The sequence below is a fragment of the Podarcis erhardii genome (assembly GCF_964252035.2).
Source record: "Podarcis erhardii genome assembly, chromosome: 9".
NCBI lineage: Eukaryota > Metazoa > Chordata > Lepidosauria > Squamata > Lacertidae > Podarcis > Podarcis erhardii.
Genome location: NC_138512.1, coordinates 58,660,864 through 58,683,322, shown reverse-complemented (window position 1 = coordinate 58,683,322; position 22,459 = coordinate 58,660,864). Strand labels below are relative to the sequence as shown.

The window sequence follows — 22,459 nt, the reverse complement described above, 5'->3', positions numbered from 1 at the left end:
TTTCCTTTTGGGAATGCGGCACAGTGGAAACCATGGTGTCTGTATGATATATGGCTTATTTACACATATATACATCCTGAGCCTATGATGGAGGAGTTCACAGCACTAACACCCCAAGGGGGTCTTGTTTCTCCCATAGCCTTGCATACTAGCAGAAATCAGCCATGGCACACTCTCTGTATGTGTTCCTTTCCCAGCCTGCAACCTCATCTCTCTAGGTCACATCACAGCCCCAAAACTCTACTTCAAACTTTGTCTTCTCTGGCACAGAGCCCCCTCTCCTTGCTTTGTTAATGGCTCATCACCCCAAGCAATTACCCCATCAGGACCCTAGCCTGGATTCTAGTTTAACACTTACTGAATCCAGGAGTTCAGTGTCTGGCACCCAGTTTAACACTCCAAGCTTTGATTAAATTCTAACACTGGCACCCTCAAACTCAAAATATAGATCTACATGCACACGCACACACATATACAGGCCTCTTCCAGAATATTTTGTGTTGGGTGAGGGATTTCAATTGCATACTGGCAAACTCAAGTTCTGCAATTAAAGTGGGTTTTGCATTCTTGCACAAATATATCCTTCCTTGAGATATTTTTTTTAGTAAGGTAGGTGATGGGGAAATGTCCTGGAAAGTGCAATTGTTCGATGCAACGTCATACTGCCTCCCCACAAACAAATCAAAATGCTCTATAAATAGCACACCTCCCCATAAACTTTCTGCAAGCAACGAAGGGTGAATGCTCTATAAAGAGATCTGGAAGTGATCACGCGTGATACAAGCATATATGTAATTAGTAAAAAGGGTTACCTAAGCAATAGACCCTTGACTTTAAAAGAAACAAGAACACTACTCTATAAAGTCATTGACATTTATTTCTTTTCTTTTTTTACATTTCCCAGTATCAAAGTGGTCATGCACTAGAAAGAAAGCAAATCCAGTTGTAACTGCTGCTGCTGTTGAGCAAAGGGTGCAAATTTGCTATTTCAGGAATTCGCACCTGGAAGGCACTTCAAGTAAGGGACTTGAGGTCAGCTTGCTGTAGAGACATGGTGCCTTCTGTACGACTGACAGCAGAACCTCAGCCAGATGCAGCAATCTGATTCCACAGTACTTTTCACACCTTGCCAGAGTTAAAGGTTGCCAGATGGTGGCTTTCGGCTCTGGTTTTAGAAAATGACTACTGGACGTTTGTCTTTGTTGTAAAAAATAACTCTTATGTCTACCCAAGGAACATTAAAAGACTTATTGTAGAAATCAGATCTGAGTGTGCAGGGAAGACTCAGACTCTGACTCTTCAATCTTCCAAGACCAAAATGGAGGAAAACAATGCATGTCTGAGCCTTTTGCTCCCTCTGGTGAAACATCGCAGTAAAGCTATAAAGTGCATATTTTTTAGCATTCTGTTTCTCTTTCCCAACAGAGGGCAGCTATCAGTACACTATGCCAATATTATCACCCTTGAGTATTTGTAGTGGAAATCAAAGCTAGGGATAAGGGAAAGTTCCATTTTAAAACTTTCCCCTTAAAATAATATGATTAGCAATGAGATGCAGGGGGCTCTCTTATGCTATTTGACACTCCTGCACTCCTCCATACAACAGTTTTAAAAGCACTGCTTTTGCCACAAGCGATAAAAATGCAGATAATACAGCTTTCCACACTCACCTGATCTGCACTAAAGATCCTCTGGTGTTTTGTTTTTACGAAGCAGTCAGCAAAAAAACTGTGAGCATTTTTAAAAAACAAACAAACTGGGTGTACTGGAGGAATTGTGAGCAGTTTTGTTTAGGTAGTACAATGCCCTCAATAGTTTTCAAAGGAACTGCAGCATCTTATGAAGCAGTGACTTCATCGCCACTGGGTCTGAAGGGTTGGGGAAAACCCCAATTTCTTTCTAACCCATGCCCAACATTGCTCTTAAAAAAACACACACACAAAAAACCCCCATGCAATATTCATGGGTATGGAGAAACTGAGAATGGAAAGAAAGGTTTTCCTAAATGACATATGTATGGATCTGCAAAATCTTTAAAGTAATACACTCCCCACACTTGTTAAATTGGAGACAGCATTCTAAGGTTCACGTGTAGCTCTTGACTCAAGTTTTGCTAGTATCTAGTTTTTTGAGTCCTAAAACTCATGTGTCCTCTGAAACTTCAGCAACCCTTTCGTTTTACAGAACACACATATATGTGTGATTGCCAGCAACTGTAAAAGCCGTAAAAAAAATAATCTGTATTCATCCCAGCAGGATCACACATCCTTCATCCAATAGCAGTCATTTCCTGCTGCCCTCCTCATTCTTCTCTCCTTTGCAAGTATATTCTTAAGAAGCCAAAAAGACTCCAACAGTTCTTCCTGGATCCAGTTCAACCCATTAGGTCAAAGAGGCCGATGTATTGCTGCAGGCTGCTCTGAAGCTACTACTTTCGCTGGGTTGTTGTTGCTGTTTTAATGTTATGATGTGTAGCTGGGGAAACGATGGCGGACAATATGAATCTTTGCAATGCCAGACCAGCCAGATTAGTATCTAATACATGGACAAACTTTGATGAACTTTCTTTGTTCCATGTGCAAAATCCACAACTGTCCACTGCACCATTACAATATTTGTAACATCACTCTCCCTGGATGGTCCCAAAGACTGCATATCTATTGCCAGAACATAACTGCCTTTGGCTACTGGAAAAGCCATTGGGAGCTTTGACCATCGGTTGTAAAGTCTATGAACTTTCTCTTGATTATTTACTGATGGGATTGGTGCTTCTGGCATGTCTTTCTGCTGAGACCACTGAATAAACTTCCAGTGACACTTCATGGAGCCACCCTAAATGCTTTCTCATGCCCTGCTGGCATTTGTCTCTTTGAACCAGGCCACTGAACTACTCCACTTGTGGCTGCGGTCATTCAAAATTCCTGTGTGGAGGATGAAGGAACACCTGGATGCTGATTTAATGTAACTATATTCTCCTCTACTTGGGTGCTGTTTTAGCAGGACCTACAATGCATTCCACATGGGATTTCAGACAACTGTATGCCACTATAGGGCACTGTGATTTCTTGGAAGCTTGGAATTCTGATTTAGGTATTCCCTGACACTTCCCTATATTGGCGAAGATGCTTTCCCCCCATCTTCTTCATCGCCCAAGTCAGTCTTGTGAAGGAGTTTGGGTCCTGCCAGGCCAATGATCAGAGCCCCAGTTGGAGCTGTTAACAGAATTCCCAGGAAAGCTATTGTCAAGATGGTCAGGCCATAATGTTCCAGGACTGGGTCCTTCAGCTCTCGGGCTGTATCTAAACCAACAGAACCAATTGCAGCCTGCAGGGAAGGGGGGGTGGGGGTGGAAAGGACATTGAATTGGATCACATGTTATAGTCACAGAAGGAAAGTTTCCTGTCTGCATGTCCCCCTTTCTGAAGCTACCTGCACCCCACAAAGAAGCCTTTCTGGAGAATTAGAGGGAGCCTTCCTGAACAGACAGTGCTGCTGCAGTTGCGAGGGAAAGGAAACCCCTTTCACTCCATGAACTTCATTGACTAATATTAGAGTGAAAGCAGGATTCTTTCATTTGGCCAGTTCAGGACTTACAGGAGCCAGATTTGAATAGCCTTACAATCGCAGTTCACTGTGGCCCTTCTTAAATTTGGAGACCCTGGGGCTCAATCCAGCTTGTGGGGAAATGATAATCAGCTTCTGACTTGCAAAATGGGAGGCCTGGGCTGTCGCTGCTGTATGGGTCAAGTTATCAGTATTGTTACCATTATAATTCACTGGGTTGCTGAATTTGTGTATTAGGAAGCAAAATGGCATCTCTCCAAAGTAAAAACAATGCTTTTGGGGTCAACAGAAGGGGCTTCTGTTAGTGAGATCACTTTTGAGGGCAAATCTGCATGCATGGGGAAAGTGATCTCCTAAGAGAGCTGTGACAGAAAACACGTCAGAAAGAGAAAGAAATTAACTGATGGAGTAAGGAAGCTGATTATCAGGTTGCTTGCAAGAGTCAAAAGCAATACGCCTTTCCCACCTAGAGTAGCGCACCATGGCGGGTGATTTAGCATCTTTTCTGCAGAAGAAACAGGGTCTCCTATATAGGTGTACTCTACCTGGACAGTTGCTTTGGGGATCCATGCCAGCGCGATAAATGTTTTCTCTTTGACGTTCAAGCCAGCAAAACTCACCAACAGGAATGTAGCAGTAACTCGTATCATGAGAGCCAAACACATTGTGATCATACAAAACCCTGTAGGCAGAGGGATATGTACTTCATTATTCCTCTCGGGGGGAAATCAGCCCTCACCCTCATCTTATTAGGAACAAAAGTCAAAAGCGGGGTGATGCGTCAGCAGGACAAAGCCCTAACATTAAGTGAGAGCGAGGTGGCCAACTGAGACGGTGGGGAGCAGTTGCAAGATGTTAGGGAATAGAACTGTGTGGGCCATTTGGACTTGCCTGTGTCCCCTACGCTAGCAATAAAGAGCATGAAATCACTTCAGGACTCTGAGTATATTTTAAGCTGCCACAGTGAAAAATGGGGAAAGAAGCCACTCCAGCCTGCCACCTTCTGCTGTGGCTCACACAAGCAGCAGGGGCTGGGATGCAGAGGTTGACCCTCTGCTCTGTTCTCTCCGGGGTATTGCTCTGCCCATTCACTTATGGAAATGCATGCTTGTTCAGCTTTGGAGGAGATGCTCCATTAGCTGTCCTCTAAGCGCTGTGGTCTAAACCATTGAGCCTCTTGGGCTTTCCAATTGGGTTGGTGGTTCAAATCCCTGCGATGGGGTGAGCTCACATTGCTCAGTCCCAGCTCCTGCCAACCTAGCAGTTCAAAAGCACATCAAAGTGCAAGTAGATAAATAGGTACTACTCTGGCGGGAAGGTAAACAGCATTTCCGTGCGCTGCTCTGGTTTCGGCAGAAGCAGCTTAGTCATGCTGTCCACATGACCTGGAAAAACTGTCTGTGGACAAATGTCGGCTCCATTGGCCAGTAAAGCGAGATGAGCGCCGCAACCCCAGGGTCATCTGTGACTGGACTTAAGTGTCAGGGGTCCTTTACCTTTTTAAGGGACTATAGCCCTACTCGTCAGTGCGTAGGAGCCAATTTCTAGAGGCTGAGTCCCTAATAAAATATTTGAGGGGGCTGGGCCACTCACAACTTGATGGGCATTGTCACTCAAATGGTGTGTGTGTGTGTGTTGCATCATGTGATCGATTATGCATGGCGGGGCTTACCTGCCCCTCCTCCCGCAATGTCTTATTCAAGTTGGCACCCCTGCCAGCACAGGTTAGCAGACTTACCAACCATTTTTGGTCCAAGAGAGACAACGGATATTTCGGCCCCGATTAAACCAAACAGAAAAGGTTGGAAAAATTGCCAGGCAATTCTAACAATCTCTTCCACTGCTTTCTGCAAGATGAAGAGTGAACACAAAGTGTTACAAGAACTAGTATTATTCTTTTTTATTAGATCTTTAAAATATAACAATTTTTAACGTAACAAGCGATTACATAGCATAATATATTATTCTGCGGCATGTTGGTTGGTCCTGATCAATACAGGTGCTGACCGGCTGTGGATTTTGGAATTCTTTTCCCCACAAACTATCCGTGTAATTGATCAATGTGTCCAAAGTTAAATTTGTTTAAGGAACCACTTTTCAATTTGTACCCATTTTCCCCAAACTTCTAGAAATTTTTAACTTATATTCAGTTTAAGCTATGAATAACTAGCATATTGTGTAGTTGTAGTTGTTGTCATTCATAGTATTACATTTCTATCTTGCCCTTGATGCTAAAGGAGCCCAGGGTGCTACTGTAAAGCAGTCCAACTTGAGTTCTCTCCTTCACACAAATCTGTTCCTGAGTTCTCAGCTTTAAACGGCCTCGGCCCAGTATACCTGAAGGAGCGTCTCCACACTCATTGTTCTGCCCGGGCGCTGAGGTCCAGTGCCAAGGGCCTTCTGGCGGTTCCCTCACTGCAAGAAGTGAAGCTACAAAGAACCAGGCAGAGGGCCTTCTCGGTAGTGGCGCCCGCCTTGTGGAATGCCCTCCCATCAGATGTCAAAGAGATAAACAACTACTTGACATTTAGAAGAGATCTGAAGGCAGCCCTGTTCAGAGAAGTTTTTAATGTGTGATATTTTAATGTATTTTTGGTCTTTGTTGGAAGCCGCCCAGAGTGGCTGGGGAAACCCAGCAGGATGGGCGGGGTAAAAATAAATTATTATTATTATTATTATTATTATTATTATTATTATTATTATTATGTTTGCGAAGACAGGAGTGTTTGGCGTGCTCTGGTCCATGGGGTCACGAAGAGTCGGGCATGACTAAACAACTAAACAACAACATTATGTTTGCAGAATGCTCACCTTCTCCACAGACCATCTCAGCCCAGCCAGAAATGACAAGCCAATTGTGCAGAGGCCTCCAGATCCAGGAAAGCCAAAATGCTTGCAGCTCAAAAGAGTAAAAGCAGAGAGACCCAACAGAAAGAATGCTCTCTTCCACACAACATATGTCTAAGACCAGGGAAGAAAATAGAAAGTATCTTTAAAATATTACTATAGCATTACTAAGAAACTGCCCTAAATTGATGGAATCATAATGTTAATTTAAAATCTACAAATGAGTCCTCTGTTTAGGACAAAATCAGCAATGACTGAAAGATCCTCACCCCCCTCCAACAGAGTCACGGAGGATTCACATCCTTGGGAAAGAGTGATTTTGTAGCATTGACAATCTCTGGATCACATTCTCAGCAGTCATAAACTAGGACATGGATAGTGTCTTTTGCATCATTCCACTACCACTTCTCCTTGATGAGATGCAAGGCTGAAACTTTCCAGCAGCTTCCTTTCTTACCTGATCCTTGCTTGGAAAGTACCAAATAAAAATTCCCAGAAGGCCACCAGCTCCTGCGCCGATTACAACTTCTATTAAACCACGGAGGATACTCTTGAAGACAGAGCCTTTTTGGACACAACAGAAGAAAAGGGTGTAAACACAGATTTTCATTTTCCTGCTTTGCTTGCATAAAGTTTATGCAGAGGATAGATTATGTCTGGCCTTTGCTGAGCATGAGTTCTAATTTGTTTGTGGTTATATGGCAATGAGCATTAATCCTTATTTGCTTGAGCAGTGGTTATATTATTCCCATTAATCATTAGTTCATCCCACACTTTTCGGTGCCTTCCCCGCCCCCTCACTTTCCTAAAGTCCTTCAAAAAAGTGGAGTTGTTGTGATAGGGCAACAGAGCTTTAATTCACTTCAAACCCACATTCCCAGTTTGTTCACACTTCTGTCTCAGCAGCGTCTACACCAGGGGTCAGCAAACGTTTTCTGCAGGGGGCCGGTCCACTGTCCCTCAGACCTTATGGGGGACCAGACTACATTTTGAAGAAAAAAAAGTGAATGAATTCCTATGCCCCACAAATAACCCAGGGATGCATTTTAAATAAAAGGGCACATTCTACTCATGTAAAAACACGCTGATTCCCAGACCATTTGCAGGCTGGATTTAGAAGACAAGTGGGCCGGATCCAGCCCCCGGGCCTTAGTTTGCCTACCCATGGTCTACACCTTGCTTGGTCCTGTACACAGAATGGAAGATGGCAGGATCCCAAAGGATGTGGTTTTCGGGGAGCTGGTTTCAGGCACCAGGCCTGCTGGTAAACCAACTCTGCACTATAAGGTAAAGGGACACCTGACCACTAGGTCCAGTCGTGACCGACTCTGGGGTTGCACCACTCATCTCGCTTTATTGGCCGAGGGAGCCGGCGTACAGCTTCCGGGTCATGTGGCCAGCATGACTAAGCCGCTTCTGGTGAAGCAGAGCAGTGCACGGAAAAGCTGCTTACCTTCCTGCCGGAGTGGTACCTATTTATCTACTTGCACTTTGATGTGCTTTCGAACTGCTGGCAGGAGTAGGGACCGAGCAACAGGAGCTCACCCCGTTGCGGGTATTCGAACCGCCGACCTTCTGATTGGCAAGTCCTAGGCTCTGTGGTTTAACCCACAGCGCCACCCGCGTCCCTCTGCACTATAAAGACGTCTGCAAATGAGACATGAAGGCTGGCAACATCAACCTTGTCGTGTGGGAATCCCTTGCAGACGACTGCAGTGTCTGCAGACAGACAGCAGGTCATGCATTCACAGAAGTTACCAGAGGAGAAATGAGGAGCGCAGAGAGAAGAAATGTCCTGAAGAGTATTTTCAAGATAGAAAGCAGACAGAGTTAAGAGTATGTCTTCCAGAGATCTTTGTTTTTGTTTTAAAAAGCAACTACTGAATTGGGAGGCTTTGTACAGACTCCCACAAGATGTGGCGGACTCTCTTTCCTTGGAGGTTTTTAAACAGAGGTTGGGTGGCTATCTGTCATGGATGCTTTAGCTGAGGTTCCTGCATTGCTGGGGGCTGGACTAGATGACCCTTAGGGTCCCTTCCAACTCTAAGATTCGATGATTCTATACAAGCATTGCAATTGGTTCTCTGTCCAGCAGGTGGCAGCCACTGTACCACAGCAGAAGTAAAAGAAAAAAAGAAATTGCGCTTGTCTGCTGTGATTGTTCTACAGTTTCTAAAGTGAAAAAATGAATATAAGAGGAAAGGCAAAGCTGGTGTAATTCAGCTCAGAACCAGAATTCTGGGTTCCCTCCAGACGGTCACTATAATGAAGGATGTATTCGACTTCATACCTGCAAATTTAGGTTTTCACGTAACAAACCACCTTTTACTTCTTTTTTAAAAGCAGACTTTTTTGTAGTAAGCAAAGTGATGGGAAAGCACACTAAAAAGTCTGGGATAACAATCAGTTGATGGGAAGTCGTATAATCTCTGTGCAAACAAATTAGCTCACTCAGCAGTGGCTATTGTATAACCACTGCAGGAAGAGATAAAAATGAGTGCTTAATAAACAGCAGACACTATATAGCCGCCACACAGGCTTTGTGCAAACAACTTAGGATGGATACTCAATAACAGGTCTTCAGAAAGCTCACCTCTGTAGTGAACTACCACATAAAATAGAAAAGTTCAGCGCAGCTGTCTCGTGTGATGTGCTGCTTTTGCTACCTCTTTCATGCATAGCACTTAGTTGGAAAGCTGCACTGCAAAATTCATAGCTGTGTGGAGTTTGAAGGATGGCTGAGCTGCAGTCTGTGCGTCATTTCAGAAAGTGCAAATTAAGTAATTTCCGCTTTAATGGGAATAGAATGGAATTCCCCTTCTCCCAATCACAGCTGTTTGACAACATATATTCTCTGTTAGAGAAGAGGTCACATCATAATGAACCGTTCCTGAAGTCAGCCTTCTCCTATCCTCAAGGGAAATAGCACCAGATTCAGCCTCCCAATTCTGCCTATGCTTTTTTTAATGGGTCCATGCAGTGGCTTTTCATTTCTAGGGCATAGCTCCAGTACCTGTGGAAAAGGCGATGCCCAAGAAGGTGTTGAATCCTGTAATGGCCACGATATCATCCATGCTGGCAGCAGCTATTAGCAAGGTAGGAATGCCTTTATCGACACCATATCCTCTGGATTGCAACATCAGCAATGAAAGGACGACGATAGCAGGAGACACAGCACCTAGAACAAACCTGAAAGGGCACAAAATTAGCTCTTGGAGAAAGAAGGGGACATTACATTGCTTCATTCAGATAAAACTTTACAGAAGATGATGTATCAGAAATTTTCTGGAAATAAATGTCTCTCCCCTCCCCTTCTCTCTATAATCACAACAATGCACTCCATGTTGCAAAAAAGGGAAAACAAGACACAGCTGTGTGCAGTGCCGGATTTACGTATAAGCTAAACAAGCTATAGCTTAGGTTGGGGCCCCCAACAAAAAATTAAAGGGGAAAAAACCTGGATGTACATTTCCAAAATGTAAGATAAAAAACAAATAAAATAAAACCTACATACAGGAACAGTGTTTTGTGTTATGTAGGCTCCTATGATGTAAGTAATGGGCCCTGCCTGCTAGTCTGCTCCCTAAAACATCACTGGTTTGCTCACTTCTATATATAGAGTGCCTACACTCTGCATGGACTGGTTGCATAGCAACATGTGCAAATGACTATTAGGTCAGGCATCCCCAACCTGCGGCCCTCCAGATGTTTTGGCCTACAACTCCCATGATCCCTAGCTAACAGGACCAGTGGTCAGGGATGATGGGAATTGTAGTCCAAAACATCTGGAGGGCCGAAGGTTGGGGATGCCTGCTATTAGGTCCATAAATTACCACATAGCATATATTCAACACAAAAAAACAGTGACAATTTGTTGTTGACAAAGGACAGCTGGACATATAAAGGGCCCCGTTACCTTCAGTAGCTTAGGGCCTCATCAAACCTAAATCCGGCCCTGGCAGTGTGTCTTCTCTGTGTTTCTCAGTGCTGCCACTCTATGAAACGCTCAAAGCACCTTCATTATCCAGACTGGTAATGGATTGCAGGGGAAGGGAGAGATTCCATGCTTGCATATTCTTTATTAATAACACTAAAGAACCCAAAAGATGCATCCCCTCAGGGCTCGGGACTTTGCGCGCTGTGTTTAAGATTGCAGTTGTAGGTATTGCTAGAAGATAAGTACCGCTTGCAAGCAAGAGAAAGCAAAGTTATCTCTTACCCTAACATAAACCCCCATTCCCATGGCAGGTTCATGATATAGTGAGACAGGACAGCTGCTGCACATGCTTCCGTGAGGCAAGGACCAAAGCTTAGTCTGAAACAGATCGCTTTCAACTTATTCAGAGCCTGAAAGACAAAACACATTTTTTTTTTAAAAAAAACTGTTGTCAACTTCTTTTTTACTGTTACGTAAAATCAGTTGAGATTTGCTCTGCTGTACTCAGCTTTGATTACAGATAGGTAGCCGTGTTGGTCTGCCATGGTCAAAACAAAATAAAAAAATTCCTTCCAGGAGCACCTTAAAGACCAACTGAGTTAGTTCTAGGTATGAGCTTTCGTGTGCATGCACAGTGTATCTGAAGAAGTGTGCATGCACACGAAAGCTCATACCTAGAACTAACTCAGTTGATCTTTAAGGTGCTACTGGAAGGAATTTTTTTATTTTGTTTCAGCTTTGATTGTATGGGACAATACAATGCATTATAATAGGAGATTGGAAGTGGATTCAAGGTGTTTAGGATGAAGATAGACGTACACCTTTCAGTTTGTCTCCTGCAGTGTGAACGCAGCTCTTCAAAGTGCATTACAGATATGCATTCCAGAAAACTGCATACTAGGTTGGCAGTAAGTCTCACCCTTAATTTCGAGAATTAGGGGGTTTGTAAGTTTCCCCCACATTCTTTTTTTAAGCAATGCATGCACAGGCAACACTATCTAATTTTAATTCCCTTTGGGTGAGAGAGAACTAGAGACTTGCAATGCCCTTCATTTACAAATATACAAGCAGAGCGTAAGTGGAAGCAATTCATAAAACATAAAAAAGTAATTAATTTTAAAAAAAGGGTCTGTGGATCAGGAGCTGTAACAATATACAGTGGTACCTCGGGTTACAGACGCTTCAGGTTACAGACGCTTCAGGTTACAGACTCTGCTAACCCAGAAATAGTACCTTGGGTTAAGAACTTTGCTTCAGGATGAGAACAGAAATCGTGCAGCGGCAGTGGGAGGCCCCATTAACTAAAGTGGAACGAATTAAGTTCTTAACCCGAGGTACCATTGTATTCAGTAAGATGCTCAGCCTTCACCTTAAAAAATTCAGAAACTTATGTAAAAACAGTGACAGAGATTAGGGGTAGAAGTGTGTTGGATTGGTGCTAGCCAATAGTTGCCCTTCACAGATGTATTTTCCCCAACGTACATTGGCATTGCAAGAAACTTGCTCCAAAAGATTTTCCAGAGCTTGCTCCAAAGCAAAAAAACCCCCATACTTTTGTACCAAATCATACCACTACAACCGCAATAAAAAATACTGTATCTGTTTTCATTCTTCCTTAGGAATGAAAAATTTAAATAGAATGGTGCTTGAATCCAAGAGGGTTTGGCATCTAGGTAACAACTCTGTTTTCTGGGTTCTGCAAATGTCTCTGATGTTTAGAGAGAGGTGGGATAGAGAAATTATATCTAGCATATTATCTAGTGAATATTTGGAGCCGGGAAGAGTTTAAAGAATAAACAATCTTTCTGCGGGCAACATTCTTTTATTTTGCTTTTGTGTGGTGTCCAGGAACTTCTCAGTGACCATAAAGATTTTGCATGTGTTAAGGACCATTTGATACTTCACCTGTGGGTCGAGGCCAAGACCAGCAAGAGCCAAGATAATGGAGAGGGCAATGTTTCGCAGGGTAGCTCCCCATTTCACATTGATCTGGACTAGTCTACTAGTGTACGGGACATTCCTGATGAGAAACCCAGCGAGCAGCATCCCTAAATGGAACAGAGAAAGGCATGTCACTCATTGCTGACATCACAGGCGGCAAGCATGGGATGAAGTGGCTGCAGTGTTAAATTGTGTGCCAGAATAACAATATGGAATGGGGCTGGGATTGGGCTATATCCCTGGGGGAGAGGGGTTGAATCCTTTCCCCTCTACCCTTTCACAATTTTAATCTGCTGGAAACCAGTAACAGTTGCAGGCAGCTGGGGAAGAGAGCAGCATATGAATGCCTTTTCTCCAATCTGTACCAAGTAACAACTAAATTTAAGTCAAGGAAACAGTTCTGTGGGCAAAGGTGAAAAGATCCCTTCTCCAGAACTGCAGCCCAGATCCTGTTCAAGCCCTTTTCTGTGACTGCTTATAAGTCTGAAAAACAGTATCTACTTATCTAATTTACATGGAGATCTCACCCACAACTGGGAAACACTGGCCTGCGAGTGCTCCAATTGAAGACGCTCAAACTCGGGACGAAAGGGAGAACCGTGCTAAGAGGAAGAAGGCACGCTTGGCAAACCCTCACTACTATGATTAACTCCTGCCTGGAAACCTATGTCCCCACTGTGGAAGGACGTGGGGATCCAGAATTGGCCTCCACAGTCACTTGCGGACTCACTGTGAAAACTGTGTTTATAGAAGACAATCTTACTCAGCTACGAGTGATAGAAGAAGGAGGAGGAGGAGGAGGACATGCAGATAGGATTCTCTCTGCCCCAACCACTCTGTGTTGTCTCAGATGGAGAAGGAAAACAGCCTTCCATCTTAAACTGACAGTGACTGGTAGACAGTGGCGTAGCGTGGGTTGTCAGCACCCGGGGCAAGGCAAGTAATTTGTGCCCCCTAACCCGTGGATTTGCGCCCCCTAACCCTAACCCCCAGATGTTGCGCCCGGTGCTGCCGCCCCCCCTGCACCCCCCACGCTACGCCACTGCTGGTAGATGCCATTCTTCCTTTTTCTATTTGACAAGACACAGATCCCTGGGATTGATCTTACTGTGCATCGGTGGAATTCAAACTTACATACTTGATGAAGCAGGTATATGACCATCAACATACAAAGATCCTAACAGCAACTTATATATGCATGTTAAGAAACCAGCTTTTCTTAAACAAACAGCTCCTTGTCTTTTGTCACTCTCCTGCCCAAAATACAAGGGACCCAAGTCCAGCTCAGTCTCAGAGGCAGTTAAGCACATGTATTCAATGGATTTAACAAGACTGACACCTTTTCCTCTTTTGGCTGGATGGGATCGTATGTAGGGTGATGCAAATATGTTGTATATCTTGCTTACACTTGAGAGTCCTCTATTACTCACTGGCTGGAGGGGGGAAATGGACAAAGAAACTCTTTAAAACTAGAAATACCCTTTGTAACATTTCGGTTACCTGAAGGAAATAAGCCTATGACTGATCTCCAATGGAAACCTCTTGAAATGATGCATAAATAAAATGGGAGCCTAAATTGACATTTGGACAACTCTGCTGTCATATTGAAAAAACCAGGTCTATGTAAAAATAAGATGATGCACGGTACCTGATAAAGCAATACTTACCAAAAAGACGAGGGAGTGGAGGGAAGCCAGGTATTCTAATGGACTCCATAATTTTACCACCAAGTAAAGAACAAAAGAAGAGGAACAAAAGTCCAAAGACATTTCCACCAGGAAGACATTCCTTGCCTATAACAGCCCAGAAAACAGCCCAGATCAGCGCTGCTGCTGCTACTGGAAAACAGGGGATTAAATGCTTTAGCATCCTTCAGAAATCATGTTACGTTCTTCAGAGCTTCATGAAAACTGATTTTTGGTTAAAGTAGTGAAAGAAACAAAAGTTGCGCTAGTAATGCACTTTTCTGTGCTGTTTTTTTAAAATGTTCTTTTAATTTGATTCTTTATTTAAAGCTACTGTCAAATGCTTGTTGTCATGCAGTCAACAACGATGGGCTGTTGCAAATCAGCTATGGTGCTAAATGTGCTACCATGCAACCCAGGCCACAGATGAGCATGATTGCTTTTTTATTGTTGTTCTGCAATCTAAATAGATTTTAGAGACGTTTCAGATCTCCTCCCAGTTACTGTTATTTGTTTGAGAACAGGGATTTTTCTTGGCAGCCCCTTCTGTTCTTTCCCGCTGCACCAGAATGGGAGCACTGTAAAGTACATATGCAATTTTAGAACCATTTCCTACACAGCTCTGGCGAATGAAAACGGAAGTTACAGGGAGCCAATGGCACAAAGGAGCTTCCATACTTATCCTTCTTTCTTTGTTCCTGGGAGATGAATACTATCTCCAACAAAAATCAAAAGCAATAAATACCACTGCAAATAATATAAATGGATTAATAAATAGTAAAACTTTCTCCTATGTGACCATTTCATCTAGGATCTTTACAGATTTCACTCAGCGGCAAGGCATGAATCGTAATGTTTTCTGCAGATCAAATTATTTGGGTCATATTCTGTACACATTACAGGAGAAAGTGTCTCTTTGTGTGCTTGGTCATGACCCACTTTCAAGATAAATCTGCATAAATGTAGTGAGGATTATAGACTTTTGGGAGTTCACTTACAAGAGAGAACATTAAGACCAGGCTTAAAAGCTTACAATAATGATTAAAACAATAATAGTTAGGAATGAACTGCAAAGCTGATGGATCAAAATGGAAGGGTTATCAGTTATCTTGTCTGTTTAGCAGACAAAAGAATTTCAGTGGAGTTCTGAAGGTTTTGGTTAAGGCTCCTGAAGGTTTTACTTGATTTATCACACTCTGATTTTCCTCCAAAGACCTCCGAGTGGCTAAACATATCCAGGCAGAATATGTTACATGTTTCTTGCCAATTCACCTCAAGGGTGCTTGACGTCCCACAATTAATTATCCTGGGATAATTAGCCTTGCAACTTCCTTAAACCTCTGGTTTGTTTCTGCCTTGTAGAAGGTCAACATCCCCACACAAATCAGAGACCATGAAAACAATCCCAGTACTGTTAGCTGTGACACTGTGCAGAATTCAGAGTTCCATAGGCCAGCAGAGTGATGTCTGAATAAAAGCCAGTAATTAAGGGATCAGCTGATTGTCGGTGACTTCAGTCTCCACTGGGATTAGTTACATGCTTGAGTTCTCCACCCTTGCCAAAAGGGGAGTTACCACTGATCAGCTGATATTATACCTTTTTAAATATAAAACCCTGGACCTTAAGATTAGGTTAAAAAAAAGAAACCAAGACAATTATAGCCAATAGAAAACTAAAGGGTGGCTGTATTCGCTTCCCCTTTTGTATTCCCTTTGCATACCATTTGTTACTATTTCAGCAAATATGCCTTGTGGAGGGAAAATACATATTTGCCGCAGTTTTCCTGGTGGCTCCTCTTCCACTTGCGGTTCAAAATCCTTCAGTGACGCTGCCTCTTCATTTTCTACAGGAAGAATCTCCTCCTGATTTAAAACGGGGAGAGCGGGGGATGACACATGATCAACAATTGACGTACCAAATAATGCCGGAGTCCTAAGAAGCAAGTGCTACTCAACTCAATGGGACTTACGGTACTTCTGAAGATATACTGTGACAAGACTGGGGATTTCGAAATCACAAGGTGAATAACGTCAAAAGGACCACTCCTAAATTGTCCTTTGTAAAGTTACCAGGCGCAGCTATCTTTTGTTAGTGAGATTTCACCCACTAACTGGGTCTTCTTAAAGTTCTTTTGAATGGGGCAAAGGAAGACTTTTCCCCGTTCCAGCTGACATAATCTTGGTGTGCAGTGTGTGCCTGCAAAATGAGCCAAATGAGGCAGACAGGTTTTCTGGAGAGGGGCTGGAGAGAGAGCTAGAGAGGTGTAGGGCAGTAGACTTCCCTCTCTCTTGGGCAATAGGGCAGTTCATTAAAAACTTTTTTTTTTTTAAAAAAAAAAAAAGCCTGCTCCAAAGGTCTTATCTTACTGCAGTAGGGATTATATAGCTATATCTGAAATTTCATGCATATCAGTTAATATCTTGACCCTCCTCCACGAAAATAGCTGTTTTACTTGGCCGTTTTCCTATGCCGTGAGGGCTGAAATTTCAGTTCAGTGGAGCAGGGTCAAGATATTAACTGATATGCATGAAATTTCAGATATAGCTATATAATCCCTAGTGCAGTAGGATAAAACCTCTGGAGCAGGCATTTTCAAAAAAAAGTTTTTTTATGAACTGTCCTATTGGGCATACTTAAGCTGTGCATATCCACCTATGCTCAGCCTGTATATTCAAAAAGAAACTCGAAAACACATTAAGAGCCTCCACTAGTTAGGGCTGCCATATGTCTGGAATTTCCTGGACATAGCCAGGATTCGCTATGGCATCCTGGTGGAATTGTCAGATAGCGGCTAAAATGTCCAGGGTTTGTTTTTGGCGGTTTCCCTAAAAAATAGGTAAATACTTCATGGGGGGGGGGTCATTTTTGACCCAAACTGTCAATATATTTATAAAATATGTAATTGACAAATACCTGAGCTATTTCAGGCTCGGAATCAACCTTATTGGTCTTTGCAAAGTATCCTCCCATCCTTACTGTTCTTCACAACATCCTCCGACATGCTGACCAACCTATGATTTAAACAAAATGTATTTCAGGTGCCATATATTCTACCTGATTTAAATGGGTTTCCCCCCACTCCCAACAGCATTGGGATTTCTTTCTATTAATATTTAAACATTCAGCTTCCCAACCACAGGGTTACTTGCTAAATTCAGTGGATTTCGATCCAATGAACCAAGGGTAGAAGGAAAAACAATGTCAATGCTCTTTTGTAAATGTCTGTGCAAGTTCATACAGTGCTACAATAGGCAGGTTACACAGCAATACTCCAGTTTCTGCCTGAGCCTCAAGTATGTGTTTGAAGTTGCATGAACTCTTGTACTGAGTGAAAGAACATCTTTGGATTTGGGTTTCTTTTTTTTCTAGTACAGTGCTCTAGCAAAATCTTGCAGATCAACTAACAATATTTACTAAACTGTGTAAAGTATTTTTTTTTCTGACCTAGTAAAAGATTAGTAGTCTGTGCTGCCATGCTGGCTGCAGAGGAGGGAAGCCTCTACAGTCAGCACACCAATACAGTTTCTAGGCTGTGTACACCATACCTTTAAAACACATTCCTTCCCTCAAAGAACTCTGGATACTGTAGTTTAAGAGGTGCTGTAACACTGTGAGGAGTAAACCGCTTTAAAATTATAGTGTGTACAAAGGTAAAAGGTAAAGGACCCCTGGACAGTTAAGTCCAGTCAAAGATGACTATGGGGTGTGGCGCTGATCTTGCTTTCAGGCCAAGTGAGCCGGCGTTTGTCCACAGACAGCTTTCCGGCATGACTAAACCACTTCTGAAGCAACGGAACACTGTGACGGAAACCAGAGTGCATGGAAATGCTGTTTACCTTCCCACCACAATGGTACCTGTTTATCTACTTGCACTGGCATGCTTTTGAACTGCTAGGTTGGCAGGAACTGGGACAGAGCAACAGGAGCTCACCCCATCACGGGTATTCGAATCACCGACCTTCTGATCGGCAAGCCCAAGAGGCTCAGTGATTTAGACCACAGTGCCACCCGCATCCCTATAGTGTGTACAAAAGCCTCGGTAGGCTGCCGACATGTAAAAGAAACTGACTTCAGATGGGAACACAGCGGTTTGCCAAAGTGGCGCTGTTCCACATAGCTGTCAAAGCTTGAGCAGCAATGATGACCTTAGGGTGCTAAAATCAATGAAGAGTTATAGTTGTGGTTTGGCAAGGTGGAGGGGCCAAATGTTTTTGCTTTGTTTAGAACTATGGCAAGAATGAGAACACCTCTAGCAACCCTGGTGTATAATGTTTAGGGTTGCCATATGCTCAAAATTTCCTGGGCATATCTGGAATATTGTAGCCGCAAGCTCAACAACTTTTCTGTCCAGCTTTTCACTTTTTGAAATATGGCAACCCTGATATTGTTATGAGTTTGTGGGTGCCAGGGTTTGTAGGTGCAAGACACCCACAACTCTTGTATTTAGTAAGTGTTAGAATTTAATCAATGTTTGGAGAGTTAAACTGGAAGCCAGACCCTTAATAACTGGACTCAGCTCCCCGTGTTCAAAAGATTGCCGTAAAGATTGGCCAACTTCAGAGAACAAGGGGAGATGGGTTATCAGCAAAGCAAAGACTCTGTGCCAGCCAGCAAATGCAAGGAGCCCCTCCCTGAGCTCTGAGAACATTAGAAGACAGTCCTAGAGTTTTTGTTAGGACAACATTTTAGGCTTTCAGTTGGCTGCGTTGTGATCGATGTGAAAAAGGCGTCAGTCTGTTAAACTTAGCAAGCTGGAGAAGGGGCCCAGAGTACAATGTCAGTTGCCTGTTTTGAATCAGAGGCTGCAGCAATGGGAGAGAAGGGACACTCCTGGAGGGCAATGTTTTGAACCTCTCTATCGTAGGCTCAGGTTGTGTGTGTGTGAAAAAAACATATATCATAAGGACACCATAGTGTCTGCCTCATTTCCAAAGGAAACATGGACCCTGGGTAAGAGGGGATAAAAATTGTAAACAGCTTTACAAAAGCTTCATATCAAGATCACCTCCTAAACACTTGCTTACTGAGACTAAGGCTGCAACAACCCTTAAGACACTTACTAGGGTGTGTAAATCAGTGGGCCTTACTTCCAAGTAAACATGCTTGGGATTGGGCTGTAGCCAGTGCTTTTTTCCTAACAAAATGTTTAGGGATACTCTCATTTTCCTACTCATATTGAAATACTGCCCCTCAGTGAGGCCAAACTTAGATTCACAAAATGTTTAGGGGTATGTGTACCCCTGCGTACCCCCCAGAAAAAAGCTCTGGCTGTAGCAGTCAGTCACCTCTGCACTGACTTACATGGGAATAACTTCCAGTGAACCCAGCAGGGTTTAAGAAACCATTAACTGGGCCAAGCTGGAATATGTTTTCCGTCTCAAGCAGCTCGGCTGACCAAATATGGGCCAGTTCAATGGCAGATCAATGTAAGTGCACATGCCAGCCCTCTGAGAGATAAATCCCTACCTGTCTTCGGAAAGTCACACAGAAGCCGTTGCTCACCCATGGAGGGCAAGAGGAGACAGAGGGCCCAGAATAGCTGACCACTGAGGCGGCTGAGCCTGATTTACACCTTCCAGTGGCCAGGCCAGGAGGGCAGCCTTGAAGAGTCAACCTCCGTCCCTCAAGCTAGGTTTCAGCGGCAGATCGCCAGGCTGGCTCTGAGGCGACCATTTCTCTCCAGGGACTTCACCAACCCTCTGTCAAGCCATGGAAACCAAGATGGCGTGGATTAAATCCCATCCTCTCCAACATTCCGCTTGATTAACGGTCGCTCCTGACCTTCCGGAAGGAAGGAGAGCCTGCAGAAAGAGCGCCAGGCAGCGGGAGAGAAAGAAAGCTAACTGGCAACCGGGAGGAGCATTCCCCTCATCTGTTTGTGTGGAGAGCATGGTGGGAATTCACTTTTTTGTTGTTTACAAAGGAAACCAACAAGCAGGTGGCTTGGACTGCTGCACCCACAAAGGGGCATTGAATATTATCTGAAGCCACTTTCACACAGCAATACATTGAGTTTCTACTTCCCTTTTTTTTCCAGCTTTAAAGCTATATATTCTATAACTGTTTGCATGTTTTACACATTAAATTTAAAATAAGCCAGCCGTCATTAACGATCAAAGTGCTTAACTGCATCAAGAACTTGAAAACTTAGAATATAATTGGACGGACACACACACACGTGTGTGTGTATATATACAGTGCTTTTTTCTGGGGGGATGCAGGTGTACGCATACCCCTAAAGCCTGGGGGGGAACCCTAAATCAATAAATACAACTCACTAGCAGTGATACTGATGTAGAGCAGAACATTCTTATTTTCACCTGGGAATGCTGGAGGGCTCCAGATGTGCTGCCCAGTGATATAGGATAGGTAGTCAATGTGGGGTAGGTACTCCAGGTGTTGTTGGACTTCAAGTCCCATCAACACATGACTACAACAGAGAACAAGATTGTCAAGGGGTAGAAAAGGGATGTTTATTTGGGGTAATTTTGTATTTTTGAATTTTCTTAACAGGATTTTTTGGGGTGGGGTATTTGTTTTGTTTTGTTTATAAAATACACAGAATTTGTAAAATGTGAAACATATCTTCTTCAAATAAAAAGTTGTTATAAAAATATTATACCAAATACACATAGACATAAGGGTAAAAATTATATTGTTGCAAATAATTTTTCCTCTTGAACAGTAATATTTTCCAAAATGCAGATCTTTACAAATATCTATGTATCTCTATCTATCTATCTATCTGTCTATCATCTATCTATCTATCTCTATCACAGAACACCATTTATTTCATTAGTCCTTGCTGAATGTACAGTGGTGCCTCGCAAGACGAAATTAATCCGTTCCGTGAGGCTCTTTGTATAGTGGTTTTTTCGTCTTGCGAAGCAAGTCCATTGACAGCTTAGCGGATTAGTGCTATTAGCGGTTTAGCGGCTTTTAGCGATCAGCTGTTAAGCGGCTTATCAGCGGATCAGCTGATGAGCGGCTTAGCGGCTTAGGAAAAGGGGGAAAAAAGGGGGGGAAACCCGCAGGAACTCACAAGACATTTCCGTCTTGCGAAGCAAGCCCATAGGGAAATTTGTTTTGCAAAGCGTCTCCAAAATGGAAAACCCTTTCGTCTAGCGGATTTTCCGTCTTGCGAGGCGTTCGTCTTGCGGGGCACCACTGTATGGGTCTGGGGTCTGCAAGGTCTGAGACTGTTTGTATCTTAAGGCTATGTCTCCCTAGAGTGTAAAAAAAGTGTCAGCATGAAGGAGGGTGAGGGGCTTAAAAGATTAAAATGTGAAAGGAACATTATTATTATTATGTTTATTATTATTACTCATTTCTTTTCTATACCGCTTTATATTTTCAAGGTGTGTGTGGGGGGGAAATCTCAAAGTGGTTCACAACCTACATTAAAAGACTGAATAAAACAAGCCAGAATAAAACATTACTGAAGTAAATCAAATATAAAGTATTCATTCAAAGCAACATAATCAACAAGAAACTAAACTATTATCTTAAAGATTTCAAAATAAAACATTGCTAAAGTGGTCAACTACAGAATGCACATTCAATGTAGAAAAGTTAAGAAAAATAAATCTTAAAACATTTCAAAAGAAAACACCACTAAAGGAAGCCAAATATAAAATCCCCATTTAGAACAGCATAATTAGCTAGAGAATAAAATATTCTCATAAGCACAGAACATACCTGCTGCTGCTGCTGCCAGCAGCTGTGGAAGCTCAGGTTCGGTGACCTGGGTCTGAACTGAGAGACTATCAAGACTATCTCTGGTCTCTTCAGCTGCATCAGCTTTTGTAGATGGAGTCAGTGCGCTGCCCTCCCAGGCCAAGTGGGAGAAGGTCTGCAAGGCAGGGAGTAGGTCTTCCAGGATGGAATGATTGAGGGGATTTGACCCACAAATGCAGTTTTCCTGTGCTTTTCCTTTCAAAGCTAACTTGTGGTCTCTCATTAATCAGGTTGTGAGAACGTTGCCACCCCAATAAAAGCTGTTAAGCTCTGTATGTCAGCAGAACACCCCACTGATCAGCTCAGAAGAGTGTTGGGCTGGTGATGAGGTGTCAGGGAACTGACATCAGAGCGAGAGGTGGAGGCAGGGCTCCAAAGCGATGCAGGAGAGGGGACCAGCAGGGGGGAAGGAATTCAGCGTAACACCAGTAGAGAAGAGAGGGAGATGGAGGATTTGGAGACAGGTCTCCAAGACCCTTCACCAGAGACTAGTGGAGAGAGTGCTGACACGCCTCTGCCTTCCCCTTACTTGCGCAGACGAGTTCTGCGCAGGGAAAGTAGGAGGAGACCTGGCGTCAAACAGCTCTTATGCTGGAAGAGGTTCAAGAAACGCCCACTGACGGATTCTGCAAGTGACTGACCGGCCACGGAGTGTGAGCTGTCAGCCAAAGCATGCTTGGCCAGGCAATCTAACCAAAACTGAAGGCAACTTACGCACAAGTAACCCCTTACAACCACTACATGAGG

At 43.3% G+C, this 22,459-nt stretch overlaps 1 protein-coding gene across 4 annotated transcripts; it reads right to left on the bottom strand.

The window, feature by feature from the left end:
• Positions 1 to 859: 859 nt before the first annotated feature.
• On the bottom strand, positions 860 to 19,738 carry LOC309350196 (sodium/hydrogen exchanger 9B2-like). Of its 4 annotated transcripts, none has more exons than XM_081876989.1 (12): positions 19,442 to 19,738; positions 16,889 to 16,986; positions 15,696 to 15,837; positions 13,957 to 14,124; positions 12,254 to 12,396; positions 10,631 to 10,758; positions 9,425 to 9,600; positions 6,869 to 6,975; positions 6,376 to 6,525; positions 5,303 to 5,411; positions 4,110 to 4,246; positions 860 to 3,324 (listed from the first exon to the last, which is right to left on the bottom strand). In XM_081876989.1, exons 2-12 carry the CDS (start codon positions 16,943 to 16,945, stop codon positions 3,109 to 3,111), a joined length of 1,533 nt encoding a protein of 510 aa, XP_081733115.1. In that variant the 5' UTR covers positions 16,946 to 16,986; positions 19,442 to 19,738; the 3' UTR covers positions 860 to 3,108. The 4 variants fall into 4 exon arrangements, with proteins under 4 accessions (XP_081733115.1, XP_081733116.1, XP_081733114.1 ...); XM_081876990.1 differs by having other exon boundaries at positions 13,957 to 14,082; XM_081876988.1 differs by having other exon boundaries at positions 13,957 to 14,127; positions 19,478 to 19,738.
• Between the last annotated feature and the right edge of the window lie 2,721 nt (positions 19,739 to 22,459).

Bases quoted from the DNA above. Each gene is read 5' to 3' on its own strand.
- LOC309350196 (XM_081876988.1), bottom strand. From the start codon at position 16,945: ATGGGAGGATACTTTGCAAAGACCAATAAGGTTGATTCCGAGCCTGAA. The intron at 6,526-6,868 runs GTAAGAAAGGAA...CCCTGGTCTTAG, and splicing joins ACTTTCCAAGCAAGGATCAG to ACATATGTTGTGTGGAAGAG. The intron at 4,247-5,302 runs GTAAGTCTGCTA...CTCTGCCTACAG, and splicing joins TCTTGGACCAAAAATGGTTG to GGTTTTGTATGATCACAATG.